General features: G+C 28.5%; 1 protein-coding gene across 1 annotated transcript in view; it reads left to right on the forward strand.

The window, feature by feature from the left end:
* LOC107448444 (carbonic anhydrase 2-like) overlaps positions 1-27,374 on the forward strand; it is a 136,696-nt gene that overhangs the window by 84,021 nt on the left and 25,301 nt on the right. The window contains exon 2 of the mRNA XM_016063627.3: positions 21,022-21,093. Coding sequence (XP_015919113.1) covers positions 21,022-21,093 — 72 coding nt within the window. The remainder of the gene's footprint in view (positions 1-21,021; positions 21,094-27,374) is intronic.

Genomic DNA, 27,374 nt, shown 5'->3' on the forward strand with positions numbered 1-27,374 from the left:
AATATTCTAATAATCTCGCAAAGTTTTCGAAAAATATTTAGCAAGGAGATTTAATATCTTCTTTTATTAAGAAAAATTTATTTATTATTTTGCAACATATTAGTTTTTGCGTATAAAGTTGTAAAATTCCAACAACTCAGTTATCGGTTCTATTTACGTTTTTTTATTGTTTTTAGAAATTTTTAATTCAATAATTAAAAAAATTTTTTATATTGAAATTTCTGTTTTCATTAGGTATATTTAAAGAATGCACTGCTTTAAAACTTTTAATAATAAGATTAAGATGCTATTTTTTGAAAAAATATGTATGCTAAATAGTTACACTAAAAAGGATGTAACCGTAAGGCATAAAGAGAAATGTTTTCAACAATTCAATTCACCGTTAGAAATTTCAGTGAGCATTAAAACATAATCTCTCACAAACTTTCTGCGAGCTTGATATAATATTAGGGGGGTTGCTTACAAGATGCAACATAATCTCTTGCAAGCTTTTTGCAACCTTGATATAGTAATAGGGTTGGTTACAAGATACAATGCCCAAATTTTAAGAAAAATTGTTGAATTTAATACCTTATTAAAGTTATAGCTTATTTGTATAATATTATGGTTCAAAATATTGATATTATGGTTCAACATAGAATCGAGTTTTTTAAACGTATACCAGGATGCTCAAAGGATCTCCAAACAAATGAGCTCTGATTTCAACGATAGTGTTATATGCTAGGAAGGCATTCGTGAAAAGTCATTCCTCTCCCTTCAGTTATTATTAAAAAAAACTTTTAAAATTTTAAAGTTTTACCAGAAAAATAATTTCAGAAAATGCACCTAGTTTTCATCAAATTAGTATTAATTGAATTTTCAAATGAGCAGCGAAAGAGGTAACAAGATAAACAATAAAAATCATTTGTGTAAACCAGTATACATTGAAAGCAATTGTGGATTAAATCACGGTATAAAGTACTGACACTTTATGTGCATCATCCGTAAGATCAGTTTTATCGAAAAATCCATTTTTTCCATACAATATTATACCATAATTTGTCCATTAATGCTTATTTAATTAGAGTGATTCAATGATTCTACCGTAATTGTTACTGTAAAAATTGCAGTGTGTCCGTTTTTTTTTTTTTTTTTTTTTTTTTTTTTTTTTGTTTTTTTTTTTTTGCTCCATAGCATGTTCCAGTAAAAATAGATTCTTCTGTAAAATACACCGACATCCTAGGTGTCGATACTTTTTTTCCAGAATTTTTTTCAGTGTAGGCTTTTGTAAGTCTTTGAAATGCATAAGCAGAAATTTTTCCCAAACAAACTTTTATGTTAAATAATATCCTTCAAATCCCAATAAACTTTTTTCTCTGAAACTAAAATAAATTACCTATTTTTAGAATGCATACTTATTCGGAACAGGTAAAGAATATAAATTTAACCAAAAAAAGCTGTACTTCATTACAAGAATGCTTGTTTTTTCTGCCTAAGATGAGTAAATCCATCCCAATCGAAAGTGAGGAAGGAATGCTTAAGACGTTTCTTCTTTTCTTCTTGTCACTCTTAGTTGGCTGCAAACCAAAAACTAGATAGTTTCGTTGTTTAAAGACTCAGCAGGGGACTACTTCTTCAGTAAACTATTGTATATTTAGTGCTGAAATTATCTAACTGCACCTTCCTGACATCTAACAGACATAGAAAGAATGTATTTGAAAGAAAGAGAATCCGAGTAAAAAATAAACTCAAATGTTTCATTCTGTGTAAAGGAAACTTTTTCAGTGATTTTCAATATTATTATTATTGTTTTAATTAATGTAAATGAAAGAACGATGCCATTATTTGGTCAAGTGAAGCTTAACCGAATTAAATACAATAATTTTTCTTTCATAAAGTTTTCTCAAACCCTATATACGTAGATTAATGAGATATTTTAAAATTATGTAATTTATAATGTAATTTGTAAATGTAAGTAACTTGAACTTGGGAAAAATATTTTAAAAATAAAAGGGAAAAATTCAATGAAAAATAATTAAAAATAATATTAACACTAATTTGAGTAAGAACAAAATTTTAAATTCCGAACATTTTTTACTTTAGAAGTAATATTTATCATAACAACTTTGCAGAGAAATATTATATATTTGTGGTTGTGTTAATTACCACTATACTACAGCCCAAAGTTGTTAGTAAGCATAGATTTGTTAAATAAACTAAATAAATTAATTAAGATTTAACATATTTATTCACTTATGATAATTTCGTTATAAATGTAATGCTTTTAAAAAGTACAGTTTTACATTGTTTGAAATCTGTTAAGTATTATTCATTTTAATTATTTCATAAGCTAAATTTCTTACTTTAAGTTTATTATTACAATAAATTTATTTCATAATTCTTTCATTTAATAACTTAATTCAATAATTTAATAATTTAATTTTCTACATTTGATTATAAAGATTTTAGAAGATTAAGAAGTTGTTTTAAGCAACATAACTGATAATAGAACTCATAAACAGCATATATTCATAAACGTATTTCTACAATTTAATATTAAAGAGCTCTTCTTCCTGCTTCGCTTCACTCACGAACCCCCACGATTCCTTTGCAGTAATTTTTTTTTTAACAGTAACAGATTTTTACATCAAAATTAAAGTCTATTTCCTTAAATGATCTGAATATTTATTACATTAGTACAGATTCAGCTTCCAATTCTATTTAGACAAAATTTAAACCCAATAGTTTCTCTGGTTTTCCGTTGCAACTTCAGCCATAAATTTCTTTTTCAAATTCTTAAGTGATTTTTGATTGCGAAAAAAACACGTTAAATATTTTTTGCCAAAAGGATTATTTTGCAATACTGCTAAAAGTTAATATTACTTTCGAATTTCAATATTTTTTATGCACTATTTAAACTGCATTGATTAAACACAGTTTTATATAAAATGTTTTGCTAAAGTAAACGTAATTCTTAAAAAAGTCAATATAACGTAATTGCAGATCAATAGTTTTAAAACGGTGACGAAATATTCTTACACACTAATGTAGTATCATGGGGTTACTTCATAATTCAAAAAAGGAACTATACTTTTAGTTTAAATGCCTTTTGTTTTGAATAATTATCAAACTCTGAAATGTAATCATAATGAAGAATAATATGAATAAGGGATAGTAAATAAATAATACTCGTATATAGCATTTAATAAGGTATTAATAAATAATTTACAGCTAAAAATTTAGTTGTAAATGCTATTAACTTTATACTGATGACATAAAACTATATCTGAATTTTTTATGCTTATTGATGATCATATCACGTGATTTTCCAATCCAACGAGAAGACCCTAAACGGTGCATGACAAATGTCTTTTTATGATATAATTATTATTTTTTTATCTTTTTATGCGACTTGGAGTAAGTCCGATTGCTTATAAAATATACTTTGACTAAACTTTCTAAGTTTATATAAAAACATTTTTATGGCTGATTGTCGAATAAAACTTATATTATACGCAAACAAATTAAGCAATAAATAAACAAATTTTATATTTATGTTCATTATTGCTTCCTAATATTTAAGGATTATAAGTGAGTGTAATAAAATAAACAAATATGGAACATATGTTGGATATTTTATCAGTAGTTATTTCACTTAATTTTTTCAAGCAAATTCTTTTTTCGTTTCATTATTGAAATGATCCCGCAGAATTTTAAATCGATGGTTTCCTTTTAGTTTTAGCCTCATTGATTTTCATAAATTTATTGGAAAAGAAGACTTCTCTTGTTATGGAGAATTCGTCTTTTACGTAGTTCGGTTTTATATTTTACATCATAAGCTCATAACGTTTTCCAATAACGACAACTTCCTCATATTATGAATAAGTTTTGCATAATCAACAGTAAAAATAACTTAGCTTATAAACTATTCAATATGCTTAACTTGGCCAATATGAATTTAGCCAATAAATTTAAACTATTCTTATTAAATAATATTATTGTTATAAATTGTAGAAACATTCAGAACTGCACTTAAAATGTTCTAAAAATTAGTTATTGCATTTTTTCAGATTCGATAAAAGGTGTTTTTCTTATTTAAAAAAAATGCACCTGAAAATTATTAAATTAACTTTCCATCAAAGCAAAGCTTATAATAATAGTTTTGTGTTAAACAAACATGCTAATATACATTGTTGACCAAAAGTTAACACATTTTCACATTTATAAATTATGCTTAACTTTTGGAAATCAGGTACAATTAAAAATTATAATCTTCTAATTCTATTTTTAGGGTTGGTAAAATTTTACCTTAGCATTTCCAAAAATACCTTAAAAAAGTGCTGATTTGAACCGTTTCAGTTCAATTCAGTTCAAGTTATCGATGAACCTTCCTTAGTGGAGATGAAACAAATTATAAAAAATTACGTTTAATATCATCTAAGTCTGTAACATCATAATAATGGAATCAAAACTTTTTTAGAATGTAATGTTTTTTTTTAAATAAATTCAAACAACAACCTAAAGGAGGATATATATAATATATCTAACACAGACAGACACTTGTTTTGTTATAATAACAAATTACCATCATTAGTGTAGAGACACAAACTTTTCATGGTATTGCTCAGGATACTTGCTACATTATCGAAATTAGTATTTTGTCGACTATATTTTTTCGGTGCTTCTAAGTTGTTATCTCTCTATCTCAGCACCAAAGATGATATTTGTTATACTTACAAAACAGGCGTCTGCCTCTATCAATCACATTATTTATGATCATATTCGTTACTTTATAGTTTCGGCACTTATGTAGTTTCTTCTTATAGTTACGAATCAAACGTATATCTCTATTAAACACATTATTTATGATCATATACGTTACTTTTTACTTTTGGGACTGATAATGGTACCTATTATAGTTGCGAAACAAATATGCATCTACTAACCACATAATTTAAGATCATATACATTACTTTTTACTTCAGGTACTAACCATGGTACTAATTATAATTGCGAATCAAATATGTCTCGATTAACAATATAATTTATGATCATAATCGTTACTTTTTTTTTTGGTACTGATAATAGTTCTTAGTTGCGAAACAATATGTCTTTATTAACCACATTATTTATGATCATATACATTACTGTTTATTTTTCGTTCTGATAATGGTACTTATTATAATTACGAAACAAATATGTCTCGATTAACCATCTTTATAGTTACTTTTATCGTTACGTTTTTATTACTTTTCACTTTTGGTACTGATAATGGTACTTATTATAGTTGCAAAACAGACGACTATCTCCATTAACTACATTATTTATATTTATAAAAGTTACAGTTTACTTTCAGTCCTGAAGATGGTACTTATTATAGTTATAAAATAAGCGTATGTTTCTATTAACCTCATTATTTATGCCCCTATAAGTTACTTCTTATTTTCGGTATTAAAGATGATACTCAAGTGTCTGTCTCAATCAACAGCCATATTTATGCCTTCATACGTTACTTTTTTCTTTCTATACTGATAACAGTACTTACATTATAGTTACGAAATAAGCATCTAGTTCTATTAATCAATTTATTTATGCTCATCTACGTTACTAATTGTTATGCTCACATACGTTTTTAATTATTTATTTATACATTATTTATGCTCATATACATTTTTACTTTCGGTACTGATTATAGTACTTATTTCAGTTCCAAAATAAGCGTCTGCCTCTATCAACCGCATTATTTATGCTTGTATATATTCATTTTTGCTCGCGGTATAAATGTTATAGTTACAAAACAAACACCCGTTTCAATTAATCCCATTATTTATGATCAAATACATTATTTTTTTACTTTATTTAAAATGGCAGTATAAATGTTTAAGTGGCCAAATTATTTAAATATTTTTTTCTTCACATTATTAGCAAAGAGAAAATCTGCAATTGACTGCCATGGCTGCATGGTTTTTTCACGTTAGGGTAGAGCCTGCAAGTGATACTGTCAACTGCATGATTAATTTTATAACAATCATTCATTTTTCCTTATAACAACAGAAGGAAACTGTCAGTTTAATGATTGACAAATTAATATACACCCCTGCTACATAAATAAGGATAATTAACGCTACTAAGAGAAACAAAGTTTCAAACGCTCATACCGTGAACCATAAGTGCTCCGTGTCACTCTCTGACCTTAAAAATCTGCATTCGTTGTATCAAAGGGTTTAGGTTGGTGCCCTTTAACGGTGTACAATAAAGTTTAACCGAGCGAAACCAATGCCATTTTTCATCATCAACAAACCGGGTTTGTGGTTAGAAAGCGAAAAGCACTGTAGCGTGTAAATAGAATGATGTTTTGTCGACGACAATTTTTCTAATAAGTACAACTGATAAACATGCTCGAGTAGACATTGTCATCTAAAATGCGTTTATTATTTTCTTATCTAGCAGTCTTCACTTTTGAAAACGCTTTTGCCTTACAGCTGCTTCTTCGAAGGTTTTACAGTTATAAGATTTAACGCCTTTTAACAAACAATGTTTTTTGTCTTTTACTATTATGAGTTCGCAATTGCTATTCATTACTATTAGGTCAAGTTTTATTCATCCCTAATCTGCACCATAGCGTTCTGATTATGAAAAAGGCGCAGATGGGAATATTTATAAAAGCCACAATTTTTTTGGAAATGAAAAGCATTTGTGATAAAATCTTTTAATAAATAAAAAGTTCGGCTCAAAAGAAATCGTGCGTTATTGAAAATTACTCATACGTTTTGATAATTCTCATGAAGGAAAAAAAATATCGCCCAATTAGTGATTTAAAAAAAAAAAACTATGCAAGCTATTTGTCTGTTTTGGATGGTCGGAAAATCTTTTCCCCCAAGGTAGTATAGCTTAAAAGTAAAGCCTTGACGGGAGTTTAGTAAACTCAAAATGTGGCTTTTCTGTTTTTCTTGGTGATAGAGCGTTAAATAGCATCCTTAAGAACATTTCTCAGAAATAATAATTAGTTCATTGGAATGTTTTTAGGATGCTGTATTTATGATAGTATAATTTTGCCACTTTAGCAAAGTAGTTTTAATCGATACGTTTTATACTGAGCAATCTTCAATCTCTTATTTAATAAAATGCTTTGAAATTCCCGCCACCGATCTAGCGCCAGCGCATGATAGTTTCTATAGTAACATCCCGCACTGATGAGAAATCGGTAAAAAAAAGTGAAGTCGGAACGCCGTGCTAAAATTTTAAAAGAAGTTTTTTTTAAGATTATATGCTGCTCTTGTAATAAGTAAAAATAAATAAATTTATTTTAAAATCATTAAAAATATCGCCAAGATACAGAAAATACTATCATTCCAAGATATCAAGATACTGAATTATGTTTTCGAATACGCATGCTGTCGAATCGTGTAAAATTAAATAATTAAAAAGCACCCAAAAACTGTGAAGATATTAAGCGGTAGTCAAAAGTTAATCATAGTTCAAAAATGCGAAAATGTATAATATTATGCTAACGATTGGGCAGCAGTATGATATCTAGTATTAACTATTGGACCTCTGCAAGTGAATTCATTGTAGATTAAACGTGGCATTTGTCGATTCAGAAGCCAATCAAGTTCGACACGCACACGTGACGATGCTTTCAGGTATCCAATTAAATCTGATTTAAATCACATCGAGTGACATAATCACTTCACTTCTTCTAGAGTTGCAAGTATCCAAATTTAAATTACACATATATTTATTGAAACTTTATAATTTTGTAAAAGAACATATATTTTTTAGCTTTAAGCCTATAAATTCGTAAAAGATTGTTACGATTATTGGAGTATAGATCTCTTTTTATGTCTTTTCTATCTCATAACAATGCACCGGCAACAGTGAAAAAACCACTTTAGACCATTTATCTTTTTATGTTATAAGTAAAACAGAAAGTAAACATATTCTGTTTATTTTTTCTGAATTAATTTTGTGTTTATTTCATACAAAAAAACAAAACTATTTTCGTTAGTTTTATGGATGACCATTTAATTATTTTCAAAGAAGAAATATAATGAAATAAATATGCGCAAAATTTTTACAAATTGAAAAACATGCAATTTAAAACAAATTAGGAAAACTCTTCTCACCATGTTTCTTATCTCAAATAATCGAAAGTATTTATATAAATTGAAACTGTTTGCTTCATTTCACCCTAGGAAATATGAACTCAGCGCGAAAACTCAACGTCAGAAAAAGAAAAAGTTCTTTAATCATAAAGTAACTAAACAACTACCCGGAGGGCTCGAATAACATCGACTTAATAATGTTTAACGAAAAAAAAAAGAAAAAAGAACTTGTTTGCTGTTAGTTTGCTTCATGTTTTCTACCTTCAAAAAAAACATGATTTCCATTTGCAGCAAATAATAGATTTTTTTAGGCAATCGAAATATTCTTTTGCGTTAATAGTATTTTAGTTTTGTAAAATATTCTGAAACTTATTTCAAAAATAATATAGCTTTTTTTCTCTTTTTCTTTAAAAAAAAAAGTATTATTTCCTTCCGGTTTATTTTCCAATAGCTTTTTTTCGCTTTAAAGCTTTTTTTTAGTTTGTTTCATTTGTTCTAATAACCGTAAAAAAATTAAGCTTCTGTATTTAACAATTAAATTATTAAAGGAACAATGAAATTACTGTTCGTTAAATCTGTTATTCAACTTGTTTTCTATTGATTATGAACGCTTAAAAAAAATCACGGAGAAAATGAGTGCATATTAACTGTTTCCTTATTACTAAGTCTCGCTTAAGTTTTACGGACGAGTTTTAAACTGATAAGTATTTGTTCATCATAGAAAACACTTTCCAATTGAAAAAGAAAAGTGTTTGTGCAGCTGTTTCTTAAGTGAGAATTCTTTCAACGCAATTCCGAAAATTGACACCAAGAACCTCAAATAACAGTTCTAAGAATCATTTTCTTTGATTCTTTCATTTCCTTGATGCGGATTGATTAAGCATGTCGGCAATCAATAAAAGAATTATTGAAATAATCTTCTCGAAAACTCGTTAACAAAATACTTAATTAAAATATTCCAAATACTTTAAATAAGCTTTTATTGAAATAAGGCTCCTTTGTTTCGAATCCTTAGCAGAAAAATTTTTTGGAACCAAAGTATCTGTTAGAATTATTGTAACAATAGTAGTTACAATTAATATACTATTGCAGTTGAAATTATTGTATTGTAGCATACTATTATACACTATTTTAAATTGTGGAGCGGGATAAGCCCATTCAATTTAGTTTGATTAAAAAAGATGTTGTAAACTTATATAAAGAGTAAAGTTGAACCACATGTCACTGTTATTATGATCCAAAATGAATGGAAACTGTTCGATTTAGAATCTTTATTTGACTTCCAGAAAATTTGCCCTGTTTTTATAGTTCAAGTTTGCGATATTAGGACAGTTAATTATTATTTTTTTAGATCGTACTACACTCATTATATTGGTTTGTTTTCAAATCGCTAATCATTATTAAGCTTGTAAGAAGATCGTGAACAAAAATCTTAAAAATATCCAAAATCGAGAACTAGTTGAGTTGAGAACTAATTAAAGTGAAACTACTTAGTTTCAAATACGCTAACCGAAAAATAACTGGCCCAGAAATTAGCAACTGAACTCATATCTTCAGATGCGCCTATGTCTATAACTATTTTGAAAATTTGCACCGTTTTTATGGTTCAAATGGTTTTATGGTTTTCATGGCCCAACGTTAAACGTTATTGAAGTCATATCTACCTAGTTGCCTACGCCTGTAATTATTCTATTCAAATTACCTATGTCTGTAAACAGTACGTCAACAAATCCAGTACGTCCGGTTACCATGGTGCAAAAACGAACCGAAGTCAAACAACCAGTGTCTTAGCAAAATTTAACGTATAAGAAAAAATAGTCTAATTTTTTCTACCACTTTCCATTCCATAACATGTTGGATCCTAAAATTTGGTCCTATTTCCAAGAAATTTTGCATTTTTATTGATTCCTGCTCTGCAAAAAATGATTTTCAAAAATTGAGTAAAAATTTGTCGGAATAACTCTAAAATAAATATAGTAAAATTTAAAAAGCCCACGTACTCATTATTAAGAATAGTGATATACTCAAATATGCTTGCTGATTCATATGTATATGCTGTTTCAATTTTGAGCATGGTACTATACTCAATAATGAGTAAATGGAGTTTTCAGATTCGACAATATTTGTTTTAGAGCTATTTAGACAATTTTTTCATGATTTTGAGAAACTCTTTTTTTTACAGTGTGTCTATAACTATTTTATCCGATATATCTCCCCTATAACGATTATATCCTATTTGTCTTGGCCTTAATATATCTATGATTTTTAATTTTTTCTTTCATTTTTTTAAAGTTAAATCACGCATACTTTCAGAAATATTATTTTAATGAGTATAATGTATGCAATTTATTTCATAAAAAAAATTTCTTCTTTTTTATCTATCAAATTAGTGTCAAAATAACTTGAAACAAACTTTGAAAAATCACGTTGACCATGAATATGGAGTTGTTTAATTTCAATTGCTTTTAAAAATAAAAATCGAAAAACAATTTCAATTTTTTTTTTACTTTCGCAGGTAAAATTCAATGTGAAGGTGAGTGAAAAAGTGAAGGTAAAATTCAATGATGTAGAAAAACCTATTGTTACAGTTGTGTAAAATTTAAAAACTGATTTGCTTCAATATCACGGAAAACACCGTGTTTCTTTGTCACTTTGTCACTCCGAGAACATAAAGAAAAAGAGAAGCCAAATTTCGCACGAAATTCCGTAAAACAGATTAAAATCAGGTTTTGTGACAATGCTTATTCAGAAATAAGCTTTGAATAATATTCCGAGAAAAAAAATAACTTTCCGTATCAGTGATTTCGTTTATCTTTTTCTTGAAAAAATACATAGAAAACAATATAATGTCGCCAATAGTCATCGCCATAAATTGTTTTCATGCTTCAATTGGAGCTGTGTAGCATTCATTTTATTTTTGAATGAAACTTAATATGTTACACGATTTAACATTTATGTTAACATATGGAAATTTTGTGTAAGATGGAAAAAAGTCTTCGTATTCGTGTAATATAATGAAACGAACCGAAATAAAATTAACCTTAAATACAGAAAGCATTTCTTTTTATTAATGCCTGTGATAAATCCTATTTCATTTTATTAACCTCAAGTATATTTGGTGAAATAAATAATATAATTAAAATTAAATTATATAATTAAGTGACTTTAAAGTGATAGGCTGTTAATGTAGAACAAAGTATTGAAAAACTTACGCTTTTATTTATCATTCTCTACTCAATGAAATTGGATTAAATCAGGATACTTTTTCCCTTGACTATATGGTTATAAAATAAATAATACTAAACAATAATAATACTAAAAAAATTAAATGAATTAAAAAAATTTTATTTTTTATTAACATGAATTTTTTTTAAATATTTTGCAGTTTGATATTATTTTATACTCCAATCTTAACATCCGTTGGCTTTAAATTCATATTTGTGGCCTATTAACACTATTCTAAATGAACTAAAATTATTTCTTTTGCAAATCATTAATTTTTTATTAAGCTGCCAATTAATTCCTTTTTTAGGGGGAATTCAAATTACTTCAGAGAAAGAAAAGAATTAATGTAAAAAAATTACCATGGTTAATAAATTAGATTAAGTCAAATTTTACCTCTCAGGCTATAATGAGATGAGCTTTAATACATTTTTTGCAGAAATCCCAAGAAACTATAAAACACGCTCCCAAGTTAATTACAGAAAATAATAGAATTTGATTTCCGATTTGCTCCATAAAATGTTTGCTTATCGAAAAAAAAGGCTAACAGATTTACTGCATGCAAGAATATTTTTTTAATAAAAAATAGAAAAAGTTTATCTTAAAAGACATCAAATTTAAGTTATCTAGCAAAAGAAAACCTATAAAAATAAATAAAAAAAAGAAATATAATAAAGAAACACGATTCATTTAAGTAATTATTAAACTTTTTTTATCCCCTTTTTTTAATAGAGTTTATCATGAAATAAAACTGCTGGAAGCTTCAAAATATTGTTGCATTAGTGTTAAATTTAACTATGTAAAAAGAGAACTTTTCTAATTTACAACAATTTAATCTTTAATGGAAAGGCACAATTCAAATAAGCAAAAACTAAATTAAAATGGATTAGAATTATGTATAATCGAATTTTTTAGATTCATGCAATTTGACTATTTTTTGAAAAGTGAAATAAGTTTAATTTCCAAAAAAAAAAATTTAATTCAATACCCATTTAATAACTATAAACATTGAGTATATGAAAGATTTGTGACAATAAAATGATTAACCATACGTATTTTCAAATCGTTCAGGAGGCGACAAGCATTTGAATCACTGCGATGGCAGGTTGATTTGAATTCTGCTCAGCACACATGGACGCAGTGCTGACGTAAAATATCTTCAGTGGTGGACGCATCTCTTTGCCATTGGACTAATCCAGGATGGTTTTCATGGTTTTCCTCTTCGCGTAACGCAAATACGTATGAATTCTATGAAAAATTCTTTGACGAAAGATAGCTTATCCAAATGCTTAATCCAAGAGTTTTCTTCTCTTCTAGGTTCGGTTCAAAATTACAAGGTTATGGAGTTGAACATCAATAGTCGCAAACCCACAAATTACTCTACTGCTCAACGCTAGTTATAAAATAAAATATAAAGTTATATTACGACGTATCTATGTATGAAAATTTTAATATTTATTAATTCAATCAATTAAGTTCGTTTAAATAAATAAAAACCTTGCAATAGTCACTCTACAACGGAAAATTAGAGACATATGAAAGAAAGGGGGGAGGAAGAAAATAATAGTAAAATAAAAAAACAACTGGGGGGGAGGGAAGGATAAAACAAATTTTAAAAATTCGGAAAATGAAAGATATATTCTTTTCATCAGCCCACACGATTATATCCGCATTTGAAACTTATCGTTTTCCTTCATTTTCTTAGTGGTTTTTTATATTTATTTACTTTGTTATATATATATATATATTGANTTATTAATAATATCAATAATATTATTATAATATGCATTATTATATAATATTAGCTATATATATCAACAACCCGGATGAGAATAAAACTCTTTCATTGTGTCTACTACGATAGAGACAATTTAAAAGAGCTCAGTTACTTTTCACATTCAACAAATCGGCATTGAAGAATGTAAATGTCCCTCAAGAATTGAACATAAGTCTAACATCGTCTTAAGAAGAGCAAATTACCAGACAAAGAAGTGTGCATGAAACTACCTGGTCACGGTTGATTACCGTGGCATTGTATACTAAAAGATGAAGCACTTTTATACTCAAGTTTAAGACAGACCTTCTTAACATCCGTCTTTTGTTATCTATTTCGAAATCTTTTATATTTTAGTTATGCGAAGATTAAAAGATTCGTTACATGATGTTTAGTTTAAGTTGCTCGGTTAAATAAGTTTTATTTAACTATGAATTGGTTTAAAACCATGTTTAATGCAGATCAATTCATTAGAGATTTTTTTTCCGTATAATTTAGTGCCTATAAATTCTAGTTTATTTCCCGATTTTAGAAATGTATATACTAGAAATTTCGATTATTTTCTTAAAATTATGCTGGAACAAGAATTATGAATGAATACTAAGAAAATATTTGAATGCGTGAAATAAATTTATTTCCATCTTCTTTAAAATTTACTGATTTTTTATAAGTTAGTATTATATCGAATAGTAATACAATCTAAAAATTATTCCCCTTAAACAGGAAAGGAATAGGACTTTTTAAAAAAAATAATAACCCCAAAGGTTACTAATAGTCTATAGAAATATTATTCTTAACTATTCTTTGTATCTTTTAACATAGCTACTGATTTCATCTTGAAATTTACTGAAACTCAATAATGTGGTGCAACTTTGAAAGTTAAACAAATATCGTTCTTCTTAGACTTGATGTCAAGATACCATTGTTCTACGTGAACAGAAAAATGATTAATTCAACACTTCATTAAAAACAAGACTTAGGATTAAGGCTCCACAGTTTCGTAACTAACGACATGATCGTTGCAATGGTGTCAGCATTGCACACCGACTACCTTTACTTCTCAGACACCCTGGTAATCATCGATAATCAGTCGCTGGTTGACTTCAAACCGCCACCGGGGTTCAGTATCCAGTTCTTCATAATGGTAGTACCTTAACCACTGAGTTTTATAGTGGCTCTAATAAAACATTAAGGTTAGAGTCCATTTGCACCGTATTATGGTTCTATGTACTTTTATAGCTCTGTTTCGAAATTTTTTTCTACCCGACATGATACGAAAAAAAAACATAATATATGATAATATTTATTATATTTTTTGAATGTATGGTGATAAAATCTGATAATAAAATATGGTAATTACAATAATAATGATATATGATAATTATAATAATATATGATAACTATATATTATAATTATAATGATAACTCTTATTATTATTTTATTGTTATTCTATAATTCTTTTAAGGTGCAAGCAATCAATGTTACGGTTAACTTTTGCGCCGATTTTCGCAAGAGTGTAATTACAATCTTGGGGCATTTAAAATGCCACGTAACAAGCCACTTTAACAAGTTTCAATCGAAATATAAAATCATTTTCTAAAATATTGTTCGAAATCAATTGCTAAATAATTAAAAACTTTTAAAAGGGCACTTTTTAATCATTTGACAAGGCTTAAATATTTTATACAAGATAATTTCCAAAATTCATTTAATTTTAATATGATATAAATGCTTCCGTTCTAAAAATTACATTGCAAATTTATTTGAGAAACTTTCTATCACATGGCTCAGTCCTTCTATGTTCAGAGTAATTTTTGTTGGTCACCAAATTCAAGTCAACTGTGCATATTTATCATATAACTTTAGCTTAGCACAAATGCTTAATTACCAGTAAAATAGTTTCAAAGAAACAATACAGTAATTACTATGCCTTTTTCTGCGTAATACAATCCCAAAGCCAACCATCTACTAAATATATAACCTGCGTTAAACCATAATGTCAAACACATTTACTGAAGTCTTATTAAGGTGCTAAATTAAGCATGTTTCTATTCAACTTGAACAATAACACACGGAGAAAAAAAAATCTGATGAAACTACCGTGCTGTATAATAAAGACATTACTAGTAAAAAACATTTCTAGTAATAAAGCCAGAATATATGGTATTTAATCATTCTGTATCATTTTATTAAAAAAATTATAGTTCTAATTACCACACATTTAGTAACAAATACGAAACTGATAAGTAAATTTAACTGAATAAACGATTTTTAAGACACACTTTAAAGTATCAGAAAAATTTACCGAATTCTACCACATTTCCCGAATTTCAACACAAATTATGAAACAATAATTGATCATTAATTTTACCAAAATCATTACCAAAGCTCTCCGCTAAAAATTACCGTGCTTTTTGGTGTTTCCATAGAGCCAGTAGCTTTTTAAATTCTAACATAGTTATGTAGTTTTGACCTTCCTTTTTTCAGTGTATGAAGCAATCGAAGTTTAGATGCATAATATTACGCAATGACAACTTTGTACCTTTTTAGTGCAGTAGTTGTATTTAATTTGATTGATATTAGTACCATCCAAAATTTCGAATAGAATATGTTTGACTTTTTTTATCTTCAATATACTTCTTCTTTAAATCTTTTAAAAGCATGTATTATTTTTTAATCACGCCTATGAATTGCAAAAACCAGACGCCTTGAACTACCTGACAATTCAAATTCAAGAACCGTGTAATTATGCTTTGTAGTTTTTTTATAATATAAAGCTTTCAAACTTTTTTTAATTATAGTATTTACAAATGTTTCCAACATTTTCCAATTACTTCTGTTATTTTTATGCTTGATTTAACTATATTTACCATTGTTTATGTATAAGCACTTTTTTATTACAATAATAATAATAAACGTCAAAATGACTAGAGGCGATGACTTATGACTGTCAGCTTATCAACAATCAATTTTCTTGAAAACAAATGAATCATATAATGGTAGTTGTTACAACATCATGAAGAACACTTCAAGACTACATTTTGTTTAGATACAAATACTTTCATTCCTTTTGGAATGAAATAAAATCTAATTTATTTCGTGCCAACGCTGCTATTCTTGACTTATTTTCAGTTCTATTTCTCAAGTGCATAGAAAACTATGCAGTCTCTGGCCAAATTATTAGACGCACTATAAGATTCTATGTAAAATCTTAAATATCAGTTGAAACTATACAGCTTTATTGTTTTTACTCGGCTTAAACCGGTTTGCACTTCCTTACGTTCGTGTATCAATTGGATAAATTAGACAATATATTATATAAACATCTATATTATATAAAACGCTAATACGTACGTATGTTTCAATAAAACCGATGATATTTCTTTTCTCGCATTGGCAACAGTTTTCATTTTTAATTGTAAACGTTTTGTACAAATCTCTAAACTTTTTTTCGTATTTATCCACATAATCAAGAAGTTATGAACTCAATACTTAAACACATTAACATTTGTCTTCGATTCTCACCGAATTCTAAATGTTTGCAATTTCAAATTAATATTGAAATGTACAGGTTTAGAATTTTCCGCAGTGAAAAGTTTTCGGAGCTTCAGTATTCAAAATAAGTATACAAAAGCTAGGCTTTAAGAACGTATCCAATGAGCGAGCAAAGCGAGCATCGGATTGCAATCCGAAATGAACTGCGGAAGCAGTTCCGGGAGTTGGCGAGCGCCAGCGAGCAGGGTGCGAAGCCTCCTTGTAGAATATTTATTATATCAGATATTATATTAGTATATTATAATAATTAGACCAAATTATTATGAGCACTGTAGTCTTTTATTAATTACATGTTTTGCACGAGTTTACATGCAATACTTTTAAAGTTAAACACGCATGTAATGGGTTTTTATTCAGGGGATTTTTATGTACTTCCTTTTTGTATTTATTTTTAACGTATTGCATTACAATGTTCACAAATTGATACAAAAAACTAAACAAATGCAAACCAGTTTCAGCGGCGTGATAACCATAAAGGTGTATAGTGTCACCTAATAATTAAGATTTTACATAGAATCTTAAAATGCGTCTAATAAAAAAAAAATTCCCCCCCCCCTTTTTTTTTTTTTTTAAAAAAACAAATATAACTTTATTGAGAACAAAAACACATAAATACAAAGAATATATATTCGTCGTCAAGAGGAAAATCTTGTCCAGGCGACAAAGAAAAGTAATACAATAAATTTAAAACAGAAAAAAAAGGGGGGGTATTACAATCATAAATTATTTTGCTCATCATAAGACGTTATATGTTGTTGAACACTGTAATAATAGAAAACAAAAAAAATGCATAAAACTATATATATAAAATAAATAAATAAATAAATAAAAAATAGCAAAGGTAACATAAGAAATTCATTTGGATTGGCACAAGACTGGTATAAAAAATCAAATGCTTCCTTTAAAGTGAAAAATAGAGATCTAAATCGTCAATGTTCATCACAAATTGAAATAAAGCACGCTTAAAAGAAGAATATATTTTGATGTTTTGCAACTGAAATGGTAATTTATTATATAATTTAGGTGCTAAGTAAAAAAACTGTTTTCGTGAAATTTCTTTTGTAAAGAGGGGAATCTCATACATTTCAGTTGGTCTCCTTTCAGACACATTAGTTTTTAATTTGCATATTAATTTATTGTATATTAATTTGGCAACTGTATATTATTTTTACCTTGAATTAGAAGTAAATATGTCAAACATTAATCTTATTTTATTAGGAAATAAGATGCTTTATTAGATTTATTAGAAATAGTATTTTATTAGAAATATATGCTTTACTTTTCCATTAATTTAAGATAAGAGCTAAAATTCAGTTAAATAAAGACTTCCTGCATTCAGGTTTTATGATTCATATTGAAAGTAAAGCACCCACCAACTCTCAAAAAGGTCATCACTTTTTTACTGGTAGCTGTATTGACATAAGGTTGGGTTCCAAACTAAAGCTTTAGTCAAAGTCAAGTTCAAATGCATAGTTTCATGTTATTCACCTTCTTTTTGGTAGCTGCGTCATAAAATGCATTTAAATATCAGAATCGATATTTTCACCCTAATAACCATTATTAAATCATTTTCCCGTGACATAATTACATACAATAAAATAGCTATTATTTATTTATGCTAAACATTATTTTATATTCATTGCTAACAATAACTAATATTTATTAATTTGTTACTAATATTAATTAGTAAATTTCATTAACTACTTATAATTAATTTATAATAATTTAATTTAGTATTATTGTTTTTGAATTATAGTTTATAAATTATTATTTATAAATTGAGCATTACTGTTCATTAATTAGTTATAAACAAATTATATTTATAGCAAAATTATTATAACTTAAATTTATTGTCATTTCTTTAAAAATATATTTATTAACAACATTTATGTAATATTATTCTTATTATTTACAAATTCTCACTAAAACAGCTATGAAGGTATTTAAAAAAAATAGTAAACTAACTTAAATAACTTTAAAAAAATTCGTAAACAAATTTTCTATACAATACTTCGCATAAGATTTTAAAAGTCACGAGCAGTTAACAGAAAAAGAAATCATTATACAATCTGGTAAGGATGGTATTTAGCAGTTACTTAAGAGTAGTAAATAGTTAAACATTTTATCTATACAATTAAATAATAGTGAAAGATTTTTTATTTGTAAGTATTTACAACAAGTATATGTAACAGAGATATTTAAAAATGTTAAAAAAAAAAATTTTTTTAGTTAGAAGGAAAAAAAGGATGGTATTTTTTAAACTATTCCTTACAAATCAATCATAAGTAAGAGTTTCTCCTCCTTGAAGCAGCCGAATACAAATATTCATAATTGTGTTGCAGTCATTTATTGCTTTTTTTTAGATAAATAACTTTATAAATCAAAATCAAAATTTATTCAATTAAACAATATTAAAATATTTTATTCCATTCATACATACTTTGTTTCCCTTATTTAGTATTCGATTCAGTTAGGATAAAATTTAAACCTAAATATTTTGTTCTATTACCATTACAATTCATTCCCCAAATCTGTTTCCGAAATTTTGATTTAATTTTTAGTTACCATAAGAACTCGTCATTTACTCGTTGTTTGCCCGTTACTCGTTTTTTACTCATTGCTCGTTTATTTTTCTCCAAAAAAATTAATTTAGCACTAGAATATTTCAAATATTTCTTTGCAATTTTTAAAAAATTACATCGTAATTATTATTTCTATTACATGTGTTGACTGAACATAGCATGACTTATTTGCCGTTTAATCATTGTAAGGAAATAACTCAATATTTTTATCATGAAATGTTGCGTAATAAGGTAATTCCATATTTACTTTATAGTATTATAATAAAACACCACATTTAGATTCAATTCTTTGATTTATTTGAAAAAAGATTGCCACGATTATTACTTTACAATTTAATAAAAATAAAAATAAATGACAAAAAAATTTTATTCTAATTAGTATAATGGTTCAAAGATAACTTTAACAAATGTGTTCTAAATTTATCTATAATCAAAATAGAATAGTGTGAAAAAAAACTTTAAGAGAAAACTAAATTTACAGGTAAGCAACTTTTATTAATTTTATGTTGGTGGTAGTAAAAAATTATTGGTTCTTTTTTGTCAATTTAGAATCCAATCTATAAATTTTTCTATTCAATAACAATGCACCGAGAACGGTGGGAAACGGTTTTAAACTATTTTCTTTTCCGAGTTATATTGAGATATTCATTAAATTTTCCACATCAGAATTTATTCTTGCGTAATATTATAATGTACACTGACGAGAATATACAAGAGTGAAATTAGGTTCTTTAGTATTATCCCGACGACCTGCCAACTCTTGCCGATACCTATGGCGCTAGTTTTTAGGTTTGGCACTAGTTTTTACAAAATAATTTCGCATCCCTTTACATTGCACAGCCATTGCTTATCAGTTTTGATATACAACGCCATATCGTGGCCATTAATGCACATTTTCTTAGAAGAAATAATTCCATACTCTTGAAAATATGCCACTGCACACTCTTCGGTGCTAGGCAAATCCGAAATTCGAATCATTTTGCAGCGGAGTGAAAAAAACAGTATATTTCAACAAGCTAAAGAAAACTAACTCGCGTATTCAAGGTCGCATGATGTTGACTATAGTTTGTCTAACGTAAGAACTCCCCTTGACATTCGTCTGGAACCGTGGCGGTGACTTTGGAATCGAGGTATAACTATTTCAAGTGAGGGTGTCGGGTCATTGCTTAGGACAGGTTTTGTGTCGGGGCAGCGAGAAAAATGGAATCTTTTTCTTCCGTCTACTGTGCTAGCCCTAAATTACCCTCCCTGAAATGCTCTATTCTTGTTTCCATAGCAGCAGACGGCCTCAGACTTTGTAGTGGGGGGATTTCTGACCGTAGACAAACTGTAGATACGTCACGGTTACTGGCGCAGAAGTTACCTTTTGGCGATAATATCGGGTTTGGATAAAATGGTTGACGGAATAATCCCAAAGTGTCTCATTCCTCTTAGGGATTATTCCGGCCACCTGCCAACACTCGCCAAATCCCGTGGTAATCGTAAATCCCTTCTCAAACAGATAAATTGAGACAATACAGGATGACAAGATTAACAAGGGGGCAAGAAAATACATCATTTTTAGTAGTAGAAATGAAATCCTACAGTAGTAAAAGGGCAATCAGAAACATTTCAAAAATGAAAATATTAGATTTTTAGATCTACAGGATGACATGCAGAAGATTATAAGAGATAAGATTAAATGAGATGATTTTAAGAATATTCATAAATTGAAGAATTGTAAAATACGTTGAAAGTTGTTTAAGTGTGCTTTTATTACGTAAACGTACATTATTACTTGAACATTTAAAATTCTTATTTTAGGAGCTGGTTTACATGAACTCGTAAAGCGAGGAGCTGATGATGACCATAATTGGGGATATGAAAATAACAATGGTAAGTTTATATTTGCTATCTAAATTTATTTTAAGTCAAAACTCCTTCATTAAATATATGCTGAAAATGTTATTCTAAGCAGAAATTGTTGGGAACAGTATATTTTTAATTACATGGAGAAAGATATGTCACTTGCATTTTTGTTTGGGAAGCACTAAAGAAAAGAAAAAGGAATTTTAGTTGAGATAAGATATAATTTAACTTTTTTTTTTCAATTCTGTCAAATTTGAAGAATATGTATTCAAAATAATTACTAAATATTTTTTTGTAAATATATCCTAACATACAGTTCCTTAACAAATTATTCGACGCACTATAGATATCGACGAATATATCGACGCACTATAGATTCTATGTAAAATCTTAATTATCAGGGGATACTATACAGCTTTACTGTTTTTACGCTACTGAAACCGATTTGCACTTGTTCGCGTTCGTGTATCAATTTGTTAAATTAGACGATATATAATATAAATTCAACGATTGGGTAAATTGGACAATATATTACATAAATATAGAATATTTATTATATCAGGTATTATCTATATATATATTTCTCTTACACGGAGACAAAAAAAAGCTTCATTACAACTCCCCGAATGGCAACGCTAGAAATTCGACCAATGAATGCCGCTAAAAATGTCACATGCCAAATCTAGCTGAGGTGGATCAACATATACCGCTTTTAAAAATGGAAACTGAAATTTAAATTTATTTTAATGACTTAGTATTTACTAAAAAGATGTAATTTTTAAAAAAAAAATTGTTATATGGATTTGAATGATTGTTTTGAATTCTTGGAATTTTGTGCATTTGCAATGTTCCTAAGTTAGTAGCGAGCAAAGCGAGCTTGGTTTGCGAATCAAACCATATGAGATTGCGTACCAATTTTCGGGGGTTGGCGAGCGTTAGCGAGCAGGGGGCGCAGCCCACTAGTATTAGTATAATATAATAATTAGACCAAATTATATTATATATGCATTACTTTTATTATATATTATATATGCATTACTTTTATATTTAAGCATACCTGCAACGGGTCTTTATTCAAGAGATTTTGTATATACTTTCCACTTGTATTTATTTTTAACGTATCGCATTACAATGTAAACCAATTGATAGACGAATGTAAACAAGTGCAAACCGGTTTCAGTGGCGAAAAACAATAAAGCTGTGTAGTATCACCTGATAATTAAGATTTTACATAGAATCTTACAGTGCGTCGAATAATTTGGACAGGGATTGTATATACTAAGATCGAATTCATTCATTGTGACTTATGAAATGATTCATCATGTCATGGAACAGTTTAACATGGGTTCGAGAACCATTTTAGCATTACCGAAAAACTAATCTCAGTTCAATCAAATGAGAAAGGGGCGAAATTTTCAATCAACAAAATTATTCAAATATATACCGGTAGTAAGTACAACTGACACTGATTAGGCTTCAATTCCTAATGCAGTTTTTATGCATTGCTTTGTTTTAAGTTGTTAGTATTAACTACAAACTAGAAACTTTCTCCAGTCATCGCAGTTCCTTGTCAGTTTGAAAATACAGTTAAAAAAACAAATCTCCTTGTGCGAATTAGGAAACATTATTTTGAATGATCTCCACACAGTAAAACTAATAATGGTTTTAAATTAGCATTGATAGTGAAAGAATACCCATAGAAACTATTTGCTTTGCAACTTATGATTTTTGTTGTTGTAAGCAATGCACTATTCAAATCATAATTCCAACATCAAAAATATGTTATCCATACTTCATTGTTTTCAGAGTATCTAGACCTCTGTAGTAACTATAAATGGCCACTTTTTCCACTTGTCGCCATATTTTTAAAATAGAATTGTGTCACCTCTTAATTCATATTGTCACGTAGAATGAATATGAATCTGTCCAGAAAGTTGAAGAGATTTATTGAAAACCTTCAAACGTACAAGGAACAAAGTAACTTGAAACACCTGGTCTTTTATAGGAATAAATAACGGAACGGGAAATGATAAATTAGAACATTCTAGAAACTTCTAGAAGATACAGAAATAGTAAATTAAAGCTTATGTTACATCTATAGGGTTTTTCATTTTCTTCGAGTTCTGAAGATCGAACTCGGTGCCTTGTCCCTCCGGGACGACAATATAACATAGTGATAGCAATCATGGTGACTATTTTGCTCGGTGTGATGAAAGTACTTTAAAATTATGGGAGCTTGTAGGTTTGGCTAGTTTGATCGTCGCGACAGCCATACTGTAATCGACACATGAAAGAAACTGAAAATTTAATTTTAACTAAAGTGAATCTGACTTTATTTGGAAAGTAAAAGAAGTTTTTATGGAAGTAGATACTCAGATAGCAAGATTGTAAAATCATTACATTAAAACACACTATTTGATTAATAAATTTAGAGGAATTGAAGCGACATTTTAAAAAAAAAAGCTTTTAAGCTTTGTTCTTTTGTTTCTTTTAATTGCTTAAAATATAAAGTTGATTTGAAGGCGAGCCATAATGTATGTTCCTTGGGGCAGGCAGCGATGTACTGTGCGTCAAAAAAAAAGCAGACAGACCCTGGATAACTTTTGATTTAATAATTGGATCCTCACGTTCAAGGACTCATTCTTAATGGTTCGAAGGGGTAACCTCAAATATGCAAACTAATTTGAGCAAACGATATTTTAAGTCACGGAATTAAACCCCAAAACACACTTTCTCGAATAAACATACCTTTTTTTCAACGGATTTAGATTTCTGATTCCAAAAATATAGGGGACAGCCGCAATCTGGGAAATGTGGTGTCAATAGTTTGGTTAAGAGAATTTATCTCGAGAACTTTTCTAGCGAGTAGAAAAAATTTTGTACACTTTCATAAAATTCGTTATCTAAAGATAATTCCATTAAAAAAAATAAGTATTAGTAAATAGTTAGTATTTTTTATTATTTTATTAAGTAATAGTCGAAAAAATTTAAATTCGAAGGTACAAAATTTTTTACATCATGTAATGTAATTATGTAATTTTACATAGAAAAATACAAAATTTGAGCGAAATCAGTGGAACAATTCCTGAGAAATCGAAATTTAAAGAAGTCGAGAAGTAAAGAATTTCTCATGAATTATTCCACTGATTTTGCTCAAATTTTGTATTTTGCCCTGTAAAATGACGTATTTCTCATATTTTAAAATGACGTAAATTGTGTACCCTAAAACACAAAAATATTAAATATCTATTAAATGTTATTTTTTGTGCGGTATTATCTTTGGATAAACGAATTTCATAGCAGTGTGCAAAACTTTTTCGCTTAAGAAGTTCACGAGATATGGTGAAACACACAAAAAGTAAAATTAACATTAAGAGGTCCAAACTTTGGGTCTCTCTCCTGACCAAACTTGGGATACCATCTTTCGCAGATTGTGGCCATCCCCTATATTTTTGGGATCTGAAATCTATTGAAAAAAGATATGTTTATTCAGAGAAGGTACGTTTTTGTGTGTGAATTCGCAATTTAAAATATCGTCTTCACCTTATTAATTTGCATATTTGTGGTTATCCTCTCGAACCATTAAGAACGAGTCCTAGAATGTGAAGATCCCATCATTTGATCAAAAGTTATTCAGGATGGTCTGTTTTTATTCCCGGCGCACTGTACATCTCTTAGTTGTCAGGAAAATAAATATCGAAAACTTAACTTTTTCTTCCAGACCGATAACAGCTTCCTGCAGTTGCTATATTTTCCATTACTGATGTTTTTAAACGCTTAAATTTAACTGGAACCTTCTTTCTCTAAGATTTTCAATTATATTCTCTCTCATGTTTTTTTCTAAATTATAAATTTATACTCAAAAATATTAGCAATTAATAGTATATTTAGATAGCTTTATCTGATGAGAAATTACTCAGAATTAAACGTTATACTCCTCACAGTTCCTTCCAGACTCATTAATGTTACAATTCTCGTTGGGCATGATGAGGCATCATACTCGTGGCATGCATAAATCAGGCTTATTCAAATCTGCTTCACCCTTCTACCTTTTCCAGTAGCTATTTACATTAGCCACATACGCTTTAACTGCTTCGATAATAAGAACACATTCATAATGCATTAAGTGTTGCTTTTGTTTGCAACACTTTTTATTATAGTTAGATATTTTTGCAACTTTTTTCAACTTTATTTTTAATACTACTGCTTTAAAATTACTTTATTATTCATGACTTCAAATTTGAAAGAAAAAGATCAGCAAGTAGTCAAAGTTTGCTTTTGAAAAAATTGTCTTGAAGTTATAAATTAAAATTCATGTAATTAAGAAAGCTACTGCACTTTTTGTATCTTTGCATGCATGTATAAAATAAACTTTCTTAAATTTTTAATCGGAATTTTTCGAAATAAAATTTTTCTTCTCTTTTGCGTGAAAACTTCTAAATTTTGCAACTGACTGAGGTAAAAATAAAATAACATTTATTTTATTAATTCAGTTTTTTTTCTCCTGCAATATTTTTTTCATTGTACATAGCTTTTATTGATTTTAATTTTGTCATTCAGTTCTTCAAAAATTCCTAACAGAACAAAAACAGCATTCAAGTAAAAGATGCTTGAAAAACCTTATTTTATTTAGTTGATAACTGAAAAAACTATGGTGTTCTTTTTTTCTTTTTGAGAGAGAGAGAGAAAGGTAGGGGTCAATTAATTAGCAAAATCTTATTACGCATCGATGAAAAACATTCTGTTTTACAAGAGTCTCAACTTAGAAGTACCTTAAGAACGATGGCCACATGTCAAAATTAGTTATAGTAACAATCAAGCCTCGAAAAAACTCAAAAATTTTACCCGTCCCCAAGGACTGCTTGTCCAACAATGTACCCGTCCTCCTTTGAAACTAACCCGTCGCTTCTAAATAAATAAAAATATAATTTTCTCTCATTTATTACAAGCATTTATATAAATTGCACAATGAATTAGTAGTTACTAGGATTACAATACTAGGATTGCATTATACGGTAATAAAATAAATACTAGGTTACTAATAGTAAAACCTAGTATTTCTATTATGAATTAATTTATTTCTTTGATGAAATAATTTAAATAACAACGGTTAAGTTATCTGCCAATTATCATGTCGATTTATCCGATGGTACTGCGTTTTTTAAATGAATCAAATATGATGTTTGCCAGTTCTACAATCAAGCCAAGGATTTACAGAGGTTTCTGCACAGAAATCTGAGAGAGGTTTTCCATTTAGGTAGATGTTCATAAATCCGTTTAACGCTTCTTGTTTAAGACCAGTAAGTAATGTGTTTTTATCTAAGTTTATTGCTGAAAAGCCCCTTTCAAACCGCTGCAGGACTCCCAGACAGAGAAAACATCAATTCCACCATATGTTGCTGTATTTCTAGATTGGAGAGTCATTTTAGAAGTAAGGCGCTAGACTCTTGTAAGATAACAAAAATTGAAAATGTATCACGAACATTAACGGAAAAATGGCCGTCCTCGCGGACGCTGGTTTCGAGAAATTTGTTGTCCGCGGAGAATTTTTGACCGCCGAGGACGGGCGGACGGGCGGTTTTTCGAGCCCTGGTAACAATGCTTATTTCATACATTTCTGTGACCACCATTAAATATTATTTAGCTAAAAAAAACATGCATATTCGGGCCGTATCCAAATTAGATACCTAAATGCTCAAGTTACATCTTAAAAAAGGAAATTCCTTTTTGCGTTAAAGTGAGTTTAATACGAATATTAAATTTTCATAAGATCCGCGAGAGCTTTGTTAAAATTTGCATAATCATAGCAGTCATGAGGCTATTGTGGATACGTCCACGCTAGCCTCTTGGGGGCATTTGTTTGATTAAGTTTATCAGCTAATTGAAGAAAAAAAAGCGAATCAAAAGTGCTTACTTAACTATGTAAGAAAGCATATTCATTCATGACATAATGTATCATATTACAAACAATGATTACAAATAGTCTGAAGTTGCAATTATAAAATAAATTAAGAATTTATTCATCTAGCTTAAAAACCTTGTTTTTTAGTTTGCAACTTTATAATCCCTATTTTTTTCGTGCTGTAGTAGCACTTTCTTTACGTTGCACTAGAGCTACTCAGATTGGCCATTGCCAACAGTCTGGGAAACATCCCTGAAGATTATCTGTATACATGCCATCACAATTTTGATTCTTGGTAGAGGGGATGACTCCCCCGCTTTTGTAGTCCCACCCACAAAATTGAGCACTTTTCGTTTGAACATAAAACGAAGGCTAATTTGTCATGCAACTGGAGATGAAAACGTAA

This window comes from Parasteatoda tepidariorum, chromosome 3 (genome assembly GCF_043381705.1).
Source record: "Parasteatoda tepidariorum isolate YZ-2023 chromosome 3, CAS_Ptep_4.0, whole genome shotgun sequence".
NCBI classification, from domain to species: Eukaryota; Metazoa; Arthropoda; class Arachnida; order Araneae; family Theridiidae; genus Parasteatoda; species Parasteatoda tepidariorum.